Raw genomic sequence first — 17842 nt, 5'->3', positions numbered from 1 at the left:
GCAGTGATTTCCACTACAGAATCATGTATGTTTTTAATGCAGTGCTGTCTGAGGGCCCAAAGATCACAGGCAGCAAATACTGGTTTTTGGTCTTGTCTCTTGCGTACAGAGATTTCTCCAGATTCTCTGAATCTTTTAATGATATTATGTACTCTAGACGATGAAAAGCAAAGGTTCTTCGCTATTTTATGTTGAGAAATGTTGTTCTTGAATTGTTGCTCTATTTGATGGTGCGGTCTTTCACAGAGTGGTGAACCCCTCCTCATCTTTGCTTCTCAAAAGTTCCGCCTCTCTGAGATGCTCTTTTATTACCAAGCATGTTACTCACCTGTTGCCAATGAACCACCAGGTGTCTTTTTAGCATTACATGACTTTGCCAGCCTTTTGTTCCCCCCGTCCCAGCTTTTTTGGAGCATGTTGTTGACATCTCGTTCAAAATGGGCATATACACTGCTCAAAAAAATAAAGGGAACACTTAAACAACACAATATAACTCCAAGTAAGTCAAACTTCTGTGAAATCAAACTGTCCACTTAGGAAGCAACACTGATTGACAATCAATTTCACATGCTGTTGTGCAAATGGAACAGACAACAGGTGGAGATTATTGGCAATTAGCAAGACACACTCAATAAAGGAGTGGTTCTGCAGGTGGGGACCACAGACCACTTCACAGTACCTTTCTACTTTCTGGCTGATGTTTTGGTCACTTTTGAATGTTGGTGGTGCTTTCACACTTGTGGTAGCATGAGACGGACTCTACAACCCACACAAGTGTCTCAGGTAGTGCAGCTCATCCAGGATGGCACATCAATGCGAGCTGTGGCAAGAAGGTTTGCTGTGTCTGTCAGCGTAGTGTCCAGAGGCTGGAGGCGCTACCAGGAGACAGGCCAGTACACCAGGAGACATGGAGGAGGCCGTAGGAGGGCAACAACCCAGCAGCAGGGCCGCTACCTCTGCCTTTGTGCAAGGAGGAACAGGAGGAGCACTGCCAGAGCCCTGCAAAATGACCTCCAGCAGGCCACAAATGTGCATGTGTCTGCACAAACGGTTAGAAACCGACTCCATGAGGATGGTATGAGGGCCCGACGTCCACAGATGGGGGTTGTGCTCACAGCCCAACACCGTGCAGGACGCTCTGCATTTGCTAGAGAACACCAGGATTGGCTTATTCACCACTGGTGCCCTGTGCTCTTCACAGATGAAAGCAGGTTCACACTGAGCACGTGACAGACGTGACAGAGTCTGGAGATGCCGTGGAGAGGGATCTGCTGCCTGCAACATCCATCAGCATGACCGGTTTGGTAGTGGGTCAGTAATGGTGTGGGGTGGCATTTCTTTGGAGGGCCGCACAGCCCTCCATGTGCCCGCCAGAGATAGCCTGACTGCCATTACGTACCGAGATGAGATCCTCAGACCCCTTGTGAGACCATATGCTGGTGTGGTTGGCCCTGGGTTCCTCTTAATGCAGGGCAATGCTAGACCTCATGTGGCTGGAGTGTGTCAGCAGTTCCTGCAAGATGAAGACATTGAAGCTATGGACTGGCCTGCCCGTTCCCTAGACCTGAATCTGATTGATCTGGGACATCATGTCTCGCTCCATCCACCAACGCCACGTTGCACCACAGACTGTCCAGGAGCTGGCAGATGCTTTAGTCCAGGTCTGGGAAGAGAACCCCTCAGGAGACCACCCGCCACCTCATCAGGAGCATGCCCAGGCGTTGTAGGGAGGTCATACAGGCACGTGGAGGCCACACACAATACTGAGCCTCATTTTGACTTTTTTTAAGGACATTACATCAAAGTTGGATCAGCCTGTCGTGTGTTTTTCCACTTTAATTTTGTGTGTGACTCCAAATCCAGGCCTCCATTGGTTAATAAATTTGATTTCCGTTGATGATTTTTGTGTGATTTTGTTGTCAGCACATTCAACTTTGTACAGAACAAAGTATTCAATGAGAATATTTCACTCATTCAGATCTTGGATGTGTTATTTGAGTGTTCCCTTTATTTTTTTGAGCAGTGTATTTTTCAAAAACAAAACAATAAAATTTTAACATTTGATATGTGGTCTTTGTACTATTTTCAATTGCATATAGGGTTTAAATGATTTGCACATCATTGCATTTTGTTTTTATTTATAGTTTGCACACCATCTCAACCTTTTTGCAATTGGGGTTGTACATACACATTCACTTTGTCTAAAAGTATCCAGATTAGTAGATTTTGTTACTTTAACGTGACTCTGTGTTGACAGACATTCAATCGTGTACACACAGCTTCTTTAATCTCCCTAGAAATGCATTGCAAATAGAATGGGACACTCTGAAGTTCGACATGCCAAATGCAAAATGTTAGCTAGAAGGGTTCCTCAGTGTTGGGCTGTGGAGCAGTAGAGCTGTGATGGGGCACCACTGATGAGTTTGAGCAGCATTAGTGATCCAAAATGAGTACCTTAATTCACTAGTGCTCTTGTGGATAAATACACTGAAATCTTCACAGCAGTATTCAGACATTGGTAACAGGCTGTTGGTTCTGTTCAGGTACATTTTTGGTTCATCAAGGTACAAACAGTGTAAATGTTCTGTCAAAGCTCCAACAGTGGTTTTAAGGTCTGATTGTAAACCTTAAACCTTAAAAGTTTTTCCAGGTGAAAAGTTCATATTTGTATCTTTTCATAACCAAATGTTTTAAAATAGAACAATAAAATAAAATCCTGGAGATTAGACAGGATGTGTGGAGTACAGCTTAGAACATATCATTTCAGGGGATTATGGTTCAGTTATGTTCCCTTTAGTACCTTTAGTTTAGTACCTTTTTTTTTGAGAGTGTGCAGAAAAGTGCAGGACAAACTCCAGATGCCTACAAATGTTTGGATGAATACTGTACATTTATTTCCCACTGGCTGAGAGAACCATTTGTACAGAAAGCAAATCCTGTAAATCTCCACCCTTGCTCTATTCTATTAAGAGAGTCGACTTTGGACAAAGTATTAGATGAAAGGAGAAGGAAAGGAGTAAACGTTAATAAATGCTGACTTAATAAAGTCTGTGCTTTAGAAAAACACAAGCTTTGAGATCCTAGGTCACTGCTCTGGGGGAGAGGGGAGTCAGGTTGGAGGGTCAGCAAGTCCAGCTGCAGCTCCTAGGGGGGAGAGAGATGTGAGTTCTGGCCCGGCTCCATTCGGCCTGGCTGGGTGTTCCTCTGGAGCTCTGACCCAAACCCACTCCACCCCCCCCCCCCTCACAATGAAATTCGGCTGGAGCCTCTGGCTGCTGCAGCGGCCCGTAGGAAATAAATCATTTTTTGGGCTGGCTTTGGCCAGTTAATGAGATATTGATCTGCCAGGAGCCTTAACTTAGAGGAGAAAATGAAAACTAAATAAAGTGTGTGTGTGTGTGTGTGTGTGTGTGTGTGTGTGTGTCTGTGACTGTGCTGTCAGGAAGGTTACTCTGGGACCAGACTGATATGTAAGAGAGGGGAGATCACAGCTGAGGCTCCCCTGTCTGGAGCAGATTACAGGTGACCATTTATTATCAGAGGGGTAGGGACCCCAACACAGGTTCTGTTTATGTATCAGAATCTCGACAAGGGCTGCATGATATGGACAAAATAGCATTGCAATTATTGTGTTACATATTACACCTTAGAATATGCTACGTATGTCTTGGTGAATCATAGTGTGGCATGGTTAAAGTGATTTATGTTTGTTGGGTTAGATTCACATTACCAGGTTGAAGTGGCACAAACCCGATTTTTTGCCCTAATGTGACTCCGACCAGATCGGTCAGTCATGTGACATTACTGAGTAGGATGAGCTCTTGAGGGTCATTTCAGGATGCTGGTTCATCACATTAATGACCGATTTGAGTCACTTATGTAAAGGAGTGTGAACCATTGAGTCAGAGAGATCGGATCTGAGCAAAAAAAACGGATTTGAGCAACAAGGTTTATAAGGTGAACGTACCCATAAATACACCAAAACTTCCACATTCAAGGAAACTCTCATTTTCTGAGATTGAGATTTGTCAGAATGTGAAAAAAATTATAATTGGTTAGAGACTGCGTAATCCAGCCTTCTGCATTATCAGCGCTGCAAAGTCCAATATCACGTTAACAATTAACAAACAATATATTGTGAAGCTCTGATCTCCACCGTATGTGATCCACATAAGTCGTATTGCTGACCTGTTCTCTCCATGTATAGCTTTTGGCTTATAAAAATAAAAATCTGCATGATGCCGTTCTATGGCTTGCTTTCAGTTTGTCGTGTGGAGCTTTGCCTCAATCCTTGGTGATGTTTTTTCTATCACTGTAATTTGATTACAGCGATTTGGATTAGCTTCAGCTTTTGCTCGTCGTCATGCTGTCCTGAGGACAGTGACTAATGTGAAGCAATTCAAATTAGGTCAGTCCTCATCGCGCAAGGGTCATTTATGTGGTTCAAGCCGTCTGATAGGAGGCCAAATGTTTACTGGATGTAAATGACTCTTATTCCTTATGATGAAACATATTCTGATGTCAGTGAGATCTGAAGTTTGAAGGCTCATACGTCACGGTGGTGCAGTGTGTAGCACTGTCACCTGGGTTCGATTCCCAGCCAGGTGACCACGGTCCTTTCTGTGTGGAGTTTGCATGTTCTCCCCCTGTCTGTGTGGGTTTCCTCCCACAGTCCAAAGACATGCAGTCAGGCCAACTGGACAAGCTAAATTGCCCCTAGGTGTGTATGTGAATTTTTCCCTGTTCTTCAGTGGTCAGGACCCCCATGGAGCCTCACAGAGCAGGTACTATTTGGGTGGTGGATAACTGCAGTAACACAGACGTGGTGGTGGTGTGTTAGTGTGTGTTGTGCTGGTCTGAGTGGATCAGACAGTTGCTGCTGGAGTAAAAGGGGGGCTAACAAAGTATCAGAGAAACAGATGAACTACAGTCTGTAACTCTAGAACTACAAAGTGCACCTGTATAGTAAGTGGAGCTGATAAAATGATATATGTCTGTGCATCAGCCCTATGATGGACTGTGACCTGTCCAGTGTGTTTTCTACCTTCTGTCCAATTACCACTGGGATAGGCTCAAGCAACCCAGGAAAAAAACAAGCCTAATGCACTTAAACTTTCATTTTCTTCTTTCTTCGTTTCCTACAAGAATGCTGTACTTTTCCTGAAAGTTCCATTAGTGGGGTTTCTCACAGCTGAAAACATTAGTGATGTTACTTTTAGCCAGTCCAGAGGCCAGAGCCTGCATTTCTGCCCCCCTCTGGCGCTCCCTGCAAGCGTGCTTAATCTATGTGATCTTAAATAGCTTAAACCAACTTGACTGTGCATTTATAGACAACACATGGGGTATTCCTCTCTAACTAAGCTCTGCAGGATTTGGGAGAGTACAGATTTTTGGTCTTTGATGCAACCTTTGTTTTATTCTAAATGGGTCAAAGTTTCATACATTTAATTTGATATGATTCAATAAAGGGTGCTAGGTCTTAACAGACCCCTCTCTCTGACTGAGAGGAACTTGTTGTCAGCAAGAGGCTAGGAGTTTTGAGCCAGAGCCCAAAGGAGTGGAGCAGGGAGCTGGTGGTGGTGGGGGATTCAGTTAGGAGATCTAGAGATCTGTCAGTTGTCTTGCTGTCCTGGTGGTGTGGCAGACCCTAGAGGAAGGACGCTCCATATGGCTGAAGCAAAGGCAGTTAGGCATGTCCAGTCACAGATTCTGCTGATGAGGGCCTGCACCTGCAGTCTGAGGCAAGGGTAGGGCACAATAGCTTGCAAAAATAGTGATGGCGGGAAGAGATGGGGAAAACAGCTTTTTTTTTTAATTTAGTTCATACTGTTTCATGCTGTTACTGGTTGTTATTTCTCATGAAAATTCTTTATCATTTAAACAAAATTAATAATGTCTTTTTTTCCTCTCTCTGCCTGCTTCAGTCCACTGCTGCTCCCTGTGTTCCATCAGCAGAAGTCCAGTACAGCACCAGTGCTACGCTTAGTTATCACTTGCAAATAAATCCACTCCTGAGGAGATTATTTGTTTGATCATTCCTTTAAAAGAGCTCAGTAATTAAACATTGATTTATCAGTCTACTCAGGCTTTTGCAGAGCTCAGTAACGCTGAGATTAATAACCAATCAAATTGATTTATCAGTCTACTCAGGCTTTAGCAGAGCTCAGTAACACTGAGGTTAATAACCGATCACATTGATTTATCAGTCTTTCTTTTGAATATTGTTTTTTACTTTTAGTAGGTAAGTATTCTAAAAGTATTTACCCGAAAATGTAACTAGGACTGAATACAGATACTTAATTTTTGTACTCTGACTACATATTTACAGTATTTGTATTGTTACATCCTATTCCTGCCCCAACATTTTTTCCCATGGATGCCCGACTATGTTGGCCCCTTCTCTGCATATTTAAATTAGGGATTATCAGTCCTATGGTAACACGAAATCAGCACTAATATGGTACTGATATGTCTGCAGTTGTTAATGTATTTCTGATGTTATTGTGTATCTCTAACATTTTAAGGCAGATGTTAACAAGCCAGCCTTACTGTAACTGTATTAAAATGGACATTTCCATTCTTTCAATTATTATTATTATTATTGTTATTTAATCACTGTGACATTCTTTATTTCTATTTTGCATATGTTGTTGAATCACCACTATATTGTATAGTTTCCTTTTGCAAAAGGCAAGAATCAATAAAAATGGTCTTCCTTTGTCTCTTGGAATATCTGCCTGCTACAGCTTGGGCAATGACTTTATCTATCATGTTGTCAAGGGCACTGATGAATGTCTGTTATCTGTCTCAGTTCACCAGAGCCATGGCAGTGCATTGTATGTGGGATGTCCAATTTAGAAACGCATGTTGATGTTCTTCTGGATAGAATGGTGCAGGTTTGGATGTGGCTGCCTTTTTGAACTTGACATTAGTTCTAAGAACAGGCTGCCTTTTGCCTTTGAGTGCTTGCTGCTGTGTTTTCAAACATGCTGTACTGTTCATCTCATTACTCTCATTGTCATATCTAAGTTTGACAGATGGGGCAAAAATCTATGAACATCTTCCAGCAGGACAGTATGTGAGTAACTGGAACAGGATGCACTTTTTGTGCAAAATAAGCATTAATTCCAGGGTATATGCCATTCAAACCCCATTTAAGTGATAAAAATGCAAAGAAAATAAAGTGTTTTCACCAGCCAACTTAATTGTCTACATCCATGGCATGGGTGACATATAAATGTAAAGGTATGAGTCTTTTAAACCTAGCTATTTGCTTGAACTGGACACCTGACCTTTTTTCTTTGCTGCAAGTTCATTAATACTTGGGTTCAATTTCTGAACTGCAGTTAGTGTGTTTGGTGATATGACTGGTGTGGAACTGCAGTTCTATACAATTCTAAAGTGTAACTGCTATCCCATAGATTGTTGTTGGGTTAGGAGAGTTGGAGCGCATTTGGGACTGTAGTGCAGTGCCTTGTGAAATGAGCTAATATTTAAAAGATTAAAATACTTTTGCAGGCCAGATAGGATTGTGCCATGGGCCTTTTAGCAGGTTTTATTATACGTGTGTCATACACACACACCTTCTAAGCCGCTTCTCCTTCTGGGTTGCGAGGCGTGCTGGAGCCTATCCCAGCAGTCGTCAGGAGGAAGGTAGGATACACCCTGGACAGGTCGCAGGGCAGACAGACACATTCGCTCACACCTAGGGACAAATTACCATGTTCAATTGGTCTAACTGCATGTCTTTGGACTGTAGGAGGAAACCCAAGCAGACACATGGAGAACAAGCAAACTCCACACAGAAAGGACTCTGGTCACCCGGCCGGGGAATCAAACCCAGGCCCTTCTTGCTGTGAAGCAGCAGTGCTACCCACCATGCCACCGTGCCGCCTCATACGTGTATCTGTTCATTTTCTACAAATTTCTATACTTTTCTTATCAAGCAATTTTACATTGTTCCATGGGATACTTAAGCATCTTAATTGCTCATCACCAGGGAAGAATAGTAGGGATTCTGATATTTTGCCACAGTTTTATTTCAGACCTAATGTGCTGAAGTAGAGCTGAAACAACCATAATCATATCACTGTCCAATTATTTATTATAACAACTGTCTTTGCACTGTACTTTTGTGACTGTGAATATAATAATATTGATTCAGTCCATTTTTGATGGTCTGTGTTAGGTGTTTTTTATTTGGTTGTGCTGGAGTTTGACTCCTTTTGGGTAATCTTGGAGTGTCTCCAGCCCCCTCTCCCACACATTACAATTAAAATGGGCAAACAAGGTTGGACTGATGTGTACTCTTAACCAAGGTCCTTAGAAGGTTGTGTGTGTGTGTGTGTGTGTGTGTGTGTATGTGTGTGTGTGTGTGTGTGTGTGTGTGTGTGTGTGTGTGTGTGTGTGTGTGTGTAGTGAGGTTTATGGTATCAGCAATTTGAAGGTGTTGCGTGAACTGTTGTAGATTCACTGACTCAGAATCAAATGGCGGCAGAAGTTCAAGGCACGTGTGACCATATACATGTGCTAATATGGCTGTTTCTGCTTAAACTGAGAATAGTATTCTTACGTTATCGATTGATGATGGATGTGTGTATGTATGTGCGTAAGCATGTTTTTGCTCTTAAGGAGGTTCCCAACGCCGGTTTCCTAACTCTGAGGTTTACAAGATAGTTGTTAACGGACAAAATCACAAGCAGAACAGTAGTGCTAAAATTGAATAAATTGAAAGTGGTCAAGTTATCATAAACTCATGGGGTTACTATATGGTCTAAATCCATCTATATGGTCTAAATCCATCTTTTTGATAAAGTGAATACAGTTGTTTTGAAAGAAAAGTGTATCATGATTCTCTTGTTGTTATCTGTCACTCAATTTCATTTTGATCTGAGATCTGAGTTTGACGGGTCAGACCCTAAGCCCTTCAGGGTGACCGAGTGACCCTCCCCGAAGCTGTATTCTTCATATTCGTCTCCTAAGCTGGAGCTCTTGAACTCTTGAGTGGGAAAGCCCAGCAATCAGACACTCTTATTGATCTCACCACTAACCACAGCTCACGGTCACAGCCACTTGTTCCTTATCAGTTTTCCAAACAAAAGACACTCAACTGGGCACAGAGCTGCAACACCACCACTCCTTTAGGTTTGTAGGAACAAGAGGGCAGGCAACTGTGCCAAATCTTTGTAGAGACGCTGGTTCTGATCCATCAGACTGACACACATAAAAGGAAGCTGTGAGGGAAGTAAAAGTTCTGTGTCCTTTGCGTTTTGTTTGACCAGCCATTAACCTGAGTGTGTTTGAGCACTGGCAGAGTTTGGAGCTGTGGGTGTCTGACGTGTCCTTCAAAGGTGCCGTATGGAGGCCACGGCCGACGCTGGCTGCATAATCAGATTGAAAAAGGCGAGTTTAATGTAGCAAAAGCCCAACTCATTCATCAAGCTGACTGCAACTGGGGAGGATGAGCTCAGGGAGCAGAGCAGCGGCCAAGTCCTCTGAGCTGTGTGGGTGTGCGGCTGTGGGAGGAAGAGTTTCGGTGGAGTTCTTGATATTCACGTTTGCTTCGTGTGACGTTCTCTCAGTCTTTAAAGACGGATGGCTCCTAACAGCTCATTCATTCTTTCATTCGTTCATTCCATAGAGAATGACTCTGTTGTTACAATAATAAGGAATTTATTACAAACAGTTGAGGTGCAGCAACATCGCATTGTTTTAAGGCCTATGACAGCTCAGTGGTGCATGTTTATGTGAGTGTGTGTGTCTGACAGTATGAAAAAGGGGTATGATATGGCTGTATCTGTTTCTGTGTAACCTCAGTGACCCTATAGATTGCATGAGTCTCACTGGGAGCGAAAGTCTATGTGACATCATTTGCTGGCAGCTCCATTGTCCTTCGCTCTGCACCTCCTACAGAGAGCGCCTGTAATGCACTCTGCATATGGCCCTAATTAGCACATGTGGCTGTGCGAGCATCATATTGTGACAGCTGCTTTTTGGGAGGCTCTTGGGAAGATCACCTACACCTATTGTGTGTTTGTATGTGTGCACATGCGACATTTGTTTTAAAAAATACGAAACGATGGAAGAAAAGAAAGGTGCTTGTTCTTGAACAAAGGTGCTTGTTCACGAGGTTTCCTTCTTTTGTTAGGTACACCATGTTTTTTTTTTTTTTTTTCACATAAAAAGAATCCCAGAATTTTTCATTAGATCACCCTTTTTCATATCAACTAATTGAAACAGCATTATAAGGCACATTATTTACAGAACATAAAATTTACCTTAAAGTGTAAATGAACAGATATTCGGTTAAAGGTGTTATAGAATGCACTTATTCAATATTTAATTTCTTTCTCTGATGTCTGCATACAAGGTATGTGACATTATGGTGGTGAAAAATGCCCAAATGTGGTTTTACACACCCATTTACAACCATATGATTTTGGCCTTAGAATGAAACAAGCTGTTTTACCCTTTTTTTGGTGAGCTCAGTAATAATTAGATGAGCTCTGCTCTGATTTGCTGGTTTATAGTGAGGCATGCAGGTGGCTCAGAAAGAGGCAACATGCTGAAATAGACACAGGCAGGAACATAAACCTCAATGTAAATAAGCTATTTAGATAGCAGGCTCCTAGTAACTAGCATAGCTATCACCTAACGTTAGCTATAATAGATAGTTGCTTTTGATCACATTGTTGAGTAAATTAAAGTTAAGTTAGTTATAAAGTTGTTCATTTAAGACCATCAACAAATTGATAACATTACACAGCAGTGGTAGCTACTTACAGGTTGCTGTTGGGATTGTGATGCTAATAAAGTTGGTACCACCCCTCTCTTCAGTCTCTTCACCTTCGTTCTTCGGCTCCTTGATATTGCCCAAGGTTTGAGGAACTGTCTGGAGTGAAATGTGCTGAGAAACCAACAACTTTCAACTTAAGCTGCCCTGGATCCTGTTAAAGATGTGGGAGCTGAACTTGGCTTCCTATTCACCAGCCGGTCCTCCTTAAATGGTGCTATAGTTACATCCTGGTGCTGTACATTATGGTGCCTGTAAAAGCTGTAGTATTTAATGTGGAATGAAGCATTCGATTAAGAAGCTGGTGAATAGGAAACCAACTTGAGCCTTGTTTAAGGATGAACATCAACGATGCCCATTGACAGTTTGGTTCTTTGGAAAGAGTAAGGTTACATTTCTGCATATAGCTTGCCATTTTCTGTGCTGTGTTGACATTGTACGTAAATTTGGGGGGTGTAAATATTAAATTCATATATATATATATATATATATATATATATATATATATAACAGTTTAGGATGTTTTACTGCTGTCTTTCTTGCACATGCAGGATTTGTATTGAAGGAGGTGATAAGTGTTCACTGTATGTCAGTTCTGTGTACTGAACTTTCCTTATTTAACTGTGCCAATGCAAATACAGTTTTCCCTTCGATGGCCCATTTAATCACAGGAAATAAGGTAGAAAACAGGGCTTCTGCTGATATTATTGTATTATGGATCTTTTTCATCTTATGCAGTGTTAAGCTAGTGCACTGGTACTAACCAGTTAAAAAATCTGTAGCACAAAGAAAAATGTATTAGCTATAGATATTACATTTGAAAACAAATCTCTTATTACAAATTAGCTAAAGGAAATCTTTTTGTTCGTGTTAGATAAGGCCTGAATATTAAAAGGTGATGAACTAAAACCAAAATACAGATGGTGACGAATCATTGGCTTCATAGCATTTTAGTGTTTCCAGGCTACAAGGTTATACTTGCTAAGACCTGGGACTAATTGCATCCAGTTTTAGTTACAATGTGCCTACTACAACATTTAATGCTACCACAGTAGTGATTAAGCGACAATGTCTTTCTAGAATTCAGAGTATGTAAAAAATAATAATAATTTTTTTTAAAAGTTTAAAAAAATAGTGGCTGTGCATATTATGAAATATGAGGATCCTTTGAGGTAATTCTGTGGTTTGACAGGTATAACTAAAAAAAGAGTGGAAGACGAAAAGCAAAAACCTGACTTTTTGGTAACGATGCATGTTTGTTAATTGAAAATACAATGTATATATCAGAGCTATATCACTAATAGGCAGACTGCGGTCCAAGTCCAGACCCAGCCACTGTCCTGTGCAGATCTGGCCCTATAACCTATGAACTGTGGAGAATTATTTCATTTTGATGGGGTGGTCCTATTTTAGTCTGCGAAAGTTTTTTAGCCTTTACAGTACGGCTTTAGTGGCAGGAGACTCATGGGCCAATCGGATGCACTGAAAAAATCACACGTGACACTAAGAAAGTGAGCCAGATTATTTATTATTTATTTATTATTTATGATTATATATGTGGCTCTAAAAAAGAAGACTGACAACAAATGTTGAACTGTGACTGAATTGTACTTTATTTGATTCAACATTTAGTTGTTGACTATATAAAATGTTGGTATAACTATTACATCAGTAAACAGTATATGGCACTGAATCATAATGTAAGTTAGACATTATGAGGTTCCGGACCTTTGCTTGACTGGACCTCTGGTGTATATGATCAACATGTGTCAATAATTCTAGCCACAGATGCTTAATTTTGGCCACAAATGGATTGGCTTGGTGGTCTGAGTGGCCAGTGCAAATTTTTGTATTTATGTTTGTCTGCCTACACTGTTAGAAATGAAGATACAGTGCAGGTACATTTTTGGTTCATCAAGGTACAAACAGCATAAATGTTCCCTGAAAGGTACAGCCGTGGTTTTAAGGTCTAACTGTGTACCATAAATATGTTTGTCCAAGGGAAAAGTTCGTATTTGTACCTTTTCATAACCGAATGTTTTAAACAGAACAGTAAAATTAAAGCCTGGAGACGAGACGGGATGTGTGGAGTCAGCACAGCTTAGAAAGTATCATTTCAGTGGATTATGGTTCAGGTATGTTTCCTGACTAAATGTGCCGAGATGCATTCTTGAGGGTCCCACCCCAGTGACAGTTTCGTACCTTTATTTTTGAGCGTACCCTCGTGTGTGTTTGTGTCTGCAGAGCGTCCGGTGAATGCAGACCAGCAAGAGCGGACTCTATTGAAGGGTGTGTTCAGTGTGCGAAAGGGCAAGACGCAACTTCACAAATGGGCGGAGCGGCAGGTCATCCTTTGTGGCACGTGCCTGATTGTGGCGTCCGTCAAAGACAGCCTGACGGGCAAGATGCACATCCTACCCCTAGTCGGAGGGAAGGTAAGTGGGGATGGTCTTGGATGCCTGTGTTCAACCCTGTCGCCCTGCTGTCTCCCTGAGGAGACAGCAGAGCGTACAAACACAGCTGTGGATGACAAGAAAGGGGAGCTGGAGAAGAAATGCTAGGGCACAGAGGGACTCACATGGCTACATTTACATTACTTATGCAATTTTTTCCTTAGAAATTTTTAGTAGTGTGTGACAGTGGTGGTAGGGGGTGGGGAGGGTGAGGAGTGTAACACTAGCCTATCCTATGTGTCTCTCCTTGGGCTACAAGCAGAAATATATCGACTTTTCCCTGAGGAACTTCTAGTGTACTTGTGCTTGAAAGCTGTAAAAATAGAATCGAATTGCATGTGACTGTAGATGCATATGGCTGGTACAAAATGCTTCATTGATTAACATAGAAGCATTAGCAGTCAAACACCATGGGCAACAATTAATGTCTTGCTGCTGAGAGTGCTGTGCCTTGCTGTTTACTAAGGAAAAGAACCAGAACTGTTGATGGTTTTTAGTGGGTGGATAATTAAGATAACCTGAGATGCTCACCCACTTGTTTCTATAGTAAGAGACACACTACTGTGAGTCTGCTTAAGTAGATTAAAATCATTTTCAGGGCACAAAGGGGACCCTAATTACATCTGAGGTAAGAAATACACCATTCCATCACCTCATTTTTATAACGCCTTACAAATTGCTTTTGGATCTTTACTCATGATGTAGGACCCTTTCACTTTCTCTCTCCCACGTGAACATCTGTGCAGGTGCATTTTTCGTTTATCAAGGTACAAATGCTGTAAATGTTCCCTCAAAGGTACAGCAGTGGTTGTTAAGGTCCAATTATGAACCGTAAATAAGTTTTTCCCAAGTGAAAAGTACATATCTGAACATTTTCATAACTGAATGTTTAAAAACAGAACAATAGGCGAGACGGGGTGTGTGGAGTCAATACAACTTAAATATCATTGTGTGTGTGTGTGTGTGTGTGTGTCATATATATATATATATATATATATATATATATATATATATATATATATATATATATATAATATTTCTGAGAACTTTTTTTCTCATAATTCTCTGTCTCCAGGTAGAAGAGGTGAAGAGGAGGCAGCACTGTCTAATGTTCAGTTCTGCCGGTCCCCAGGCCCAGACTTACTACGTAAACTTCGATACGCTGGCTGAATACCAGCACTGGCATCGGCAGGCTTCCAAAGTGAGTCAATGGGGTTTTATCTAACCAAGCACCACATTAAGCTTTCAGTAGAGAGTCCAAAGCTTGCTGGGTAAATTACTAACTCTTCCTTAGTCCCATTCAACTATTGTATTTAGTCCTAATTCTACTGTCATGAAGTGAGTGTGCGTGTGTTGTACTCAGTTCACCATGGAGGTGCACCCTTTACCAACCACCTGCAGAGCACAGCTTTGCTGAAACAGCTGCCTGTGTTTACGTAAGATGGAAGTACACATAGTCTTTTCCCTGTTGTTTTTTTGTCTAGTTTTTGGTAACGCTGGCTTTACACGTGAAACTTTCTTAAAGGTAGCTGCGATTTCTGTAAAACTTCACACAAATCAATATGCATACCAGTTAGTCCACTAGTCAACCAAATTAACAGTTTGTATTTCTTTAATACATTATTTCATTTGATAAAATCATTTGTGATGTTTTTATGTTTGCGTATTTGCAGCATTTTTATCATCTTTGTATCATTTTTACAACTGTCTCTGTTTTTTCCTACATCTACATCTACATCTATATGTGTGTTATATTTATCTAACTATGTGTATGTGATTTTATTTTTTCTGTTCTGTTCACATTTCAGCCTCCCTTTGTATAGAATCTACATGCTCTGTAAAATGAGGGGCCATCAAACAAAGAGTAAACAATTATTTAGCAATGTAAAAATTCAGTTCCACAAAAGTTAGGACAGCAGGCAACTTGCTAATAAAAAGAGAAAACAGTGATTTATGAATCTGCTTTAAATTGTATTTGGAAAAAAAAGAACAAAGACAAGATTTTGTCTTTGTCAAGATGTTTCATTAACTTCACTGTTTTTTTTTGTTTTGTTTTTTGTAAATATATGCTTATTCTGAAATGCCTGTAAAACTTTCCATAAAAGTTGTGACAGGTTCAGTAAGAGATTAGGAACACTGTGAAATGTTCAGAAAACCTATTAAGTTATTCATTTTCCAGTTATGCTTGGAAATAATAGAAAACGCATCCAGGAAAGGTCTGTTCCTTTATGAGCAAGACCAGTCGAGGCTTTCCAGCAAAACCTGCAGTTCAAAAATAGCATTTCTCAGCCAGAGGCTGCAATGAATTTATGTACTTCATTCCCTAGAGTGCATAATATCATCAGAGGATCAAGGGAATCTGGAGAAATCTCCATGCATGAAGTAAGGGGTTGAAAATCACAAATTAATGCCTGTGATCTTCAACCTCTCAGACAGCACTGCATTAAAAACCAGCATGTTTCTGTGAAGGATATCACTACATGGGCTCAGGTATACTTTGGCAAACCCTGTCAGTAAACACTGTCCGTTGCTGCATCCACAGTTAGGATGGTACTATGCACAGTGGATATCATATTTCAACACTGTCCAGAAACGCTGCCGACTTCTCTGGGCTCAAGCTCATCTGAAATGGACTGACGCACCCTGGAAAAGAGTATTATGGTCTGACAAGTCAAACTTTCATGTTTATGGAAATAATGGATGTCATGTTCTCTGGGCCAAAAAAGAAAAGGACCATCCAGATTGTTAAATAGCATAAAGGGTATTAGTGGCGTCTGTGAGGGCACCATTAACACTGAACACATTTTAGAGCAACAAATGCTGCCTTCTCTGTGCTTTTTTTTTAGAGGCATCTTTAGTTACTTCAACATGACAACACCAAGCCATATTTTGCATGTGTTACAACAGCATGGCTCAGTAAGGGTGCTAGACTTGTCTACATGGAGATTAAACCTATCTCTCTTAAAGTTTGACAACAAAGGCTTTGTACGGATGTACAGCTGAAGACTTGAATAACAGAAGAATGGCAACAAAATTCACTTCTAAAACTGGATCAGTTGGTGTCTCTAGTCCCCAAAACAAATTATGAAGTGTTGTTTAAAGAGAGATTATATAACACAGTGGTAAACATGCTTGTTTTTTTTTAATGTGTTGCAGGCTTCGAATTTGAAACGAGGGGATATATTTCAACCAGCCAGTTTCAGAAAAATGTAGTTTTTTTCTGGTTGTTCCGTGTGTAAATGACAAAATGAAAAACTATCAACCTGCCGTTAAGTTTATCAGGAGGATGTTTTTTTCAGTTCATCGTAATCACATGATGAGTTACTGCTATTTTGTTTGGCTGTTCCATTAAACCAAGTTCAGTCAATTGCAGCTATTGTGGCTGAGTTTCAAGAGAGTTGCAGAACGCTTTATGTTATGCAGCTGAATTTTATTCGCCTGCAAGTTTCACATTGTAAAGCCAGCCTTAGTCATATGAATGTCTCTTTTTCTCCTCTTGACCTCTCTGCCAGCTTCTTCCTTGCTGGCCTCTAATCATCTAATTAACGTGCTTCCCCTATGTAGACCCCAGCTGACTGTGAATACCTCCATCCAGGCAGCAATCACTTGTACACAATGAGGGAGTAGGTAAAAAAAACACAGAAGAATGAAGATCCAATTAGTCAGCATTGGCTTAGGAGGGAGGCCTGTGTGAGGTGAAGAGTTGATTACCGTGATGACATGTTGTGAGTGAAAGAGAGGGAGAGGGAGCGAGAGAGGAAAGGAGAGATGTTGAAAGGCTTCCAGTTTCAGTGCATTTTTGAGATCTTTTCTGGCGAGACTAAATTCAGTTAGTGCTGTGTGTGTGAGCATGTGTGTTCGCCCATGCGTGCCTGTATGTTGTCTCTGAGTGTGCATTTGTGTGTGTGCGGAGGCTCTGCTTGGTGGGCTTAGTGACTAATGTGCGTTGTGGCAGTCTTTGTGATGTGGGGGGAGCAAAAGGCTGGTTTATAAAGGCACTCTTTCAGTGCAACGGAGAGGCGAGACTGCCTGACTGCCAGATAGCATCAACAGTCTTCAGTGGAGCCGCTACCACACAAGCTTTCTCTCCCTCTCTTTGTTTCTCATTTTTCTCCTTTACTCTCTCTCTCTCCTACTCTCTTGCTCTCACCCACTCTCTCCCTTTCTCTCTCACTCATTAAAATAGTTTGTTCGGATACTATTCATGGAACTGGTTATCATATTGTAACAAGAATGTTGTTCACGAAAGTCTGTGAAAAATGTGATCAGACTTTTGGGTGGACAAGACGATGACGTTATCATTCGTAGTTTTAGGACACAACTAAAATTTTTATTATCATTTTATACAACAGTCCGGCCACGCAAACTGATTGGTTGAGAGGCGCTCTAACTGTGCTGTAATTTCGCCATTAACATCACGGTTTTCTCACAAAAGTACTCCGCTGACACGCCGTTGCTAAGCAATGCCTTTGACAGCTGTAGGAGACGCTCAGCACATTTGAACGTTTTTACTTCTTACTTTGCCACAAACAGTAAATGGACACTTTAAAGATCACATTTGACTGACAGTCGTTTTGGTCAGACTCTGAAGATGAGA

At 41.2% G+C, this 17842-nt stretch overlaps 1 protein-coding gene across 1 annotated transcript in view; it reads left to right on the top strand.

Annotated features, from left to right (window-relative positions):
• phlpp2 (PH domain and leucine rich repeat protein phosphatase 2) overlaps nt 1-17842 on the top strand; it is a 52249-nt gene that overhangs the window by 11681 nt on the left and 22726 nt on the right. Inside the window, exons 4-5 of the mRNA XM_017700690.2 lie at nt 13037-13227; nt 14321-14446. Of these exons, the coding sequence (XP_017556179.1) occupies nt 13037-13227; nt 14321-14446 (317 nt within the window). The remainder of the gene's footprint in view (nt 1-13036; nt 13228-14320; nt 14447-17842) is intronic.

This window comes from Pygocentrus nattereri, chromosome 15 (genome assembly GCF_015220715.1).
Source record: "Pygocentrus nattereri isolate fPygNat1 chromosome 15, fPygNat1.pri, whole genome shotgun sequence".
Classification (NCBI taxonomy): Eukaryota; Metazoa; Chordata; class Actinopteri; order Characiformes; family Serrasalmidae; genus Pygocentrus; species Pygocentrus nattereri.
Note: the sequence above shows the minus strand (reverse complement) of the source record. Positions and strands in the feature narration are given on the sequence as shown.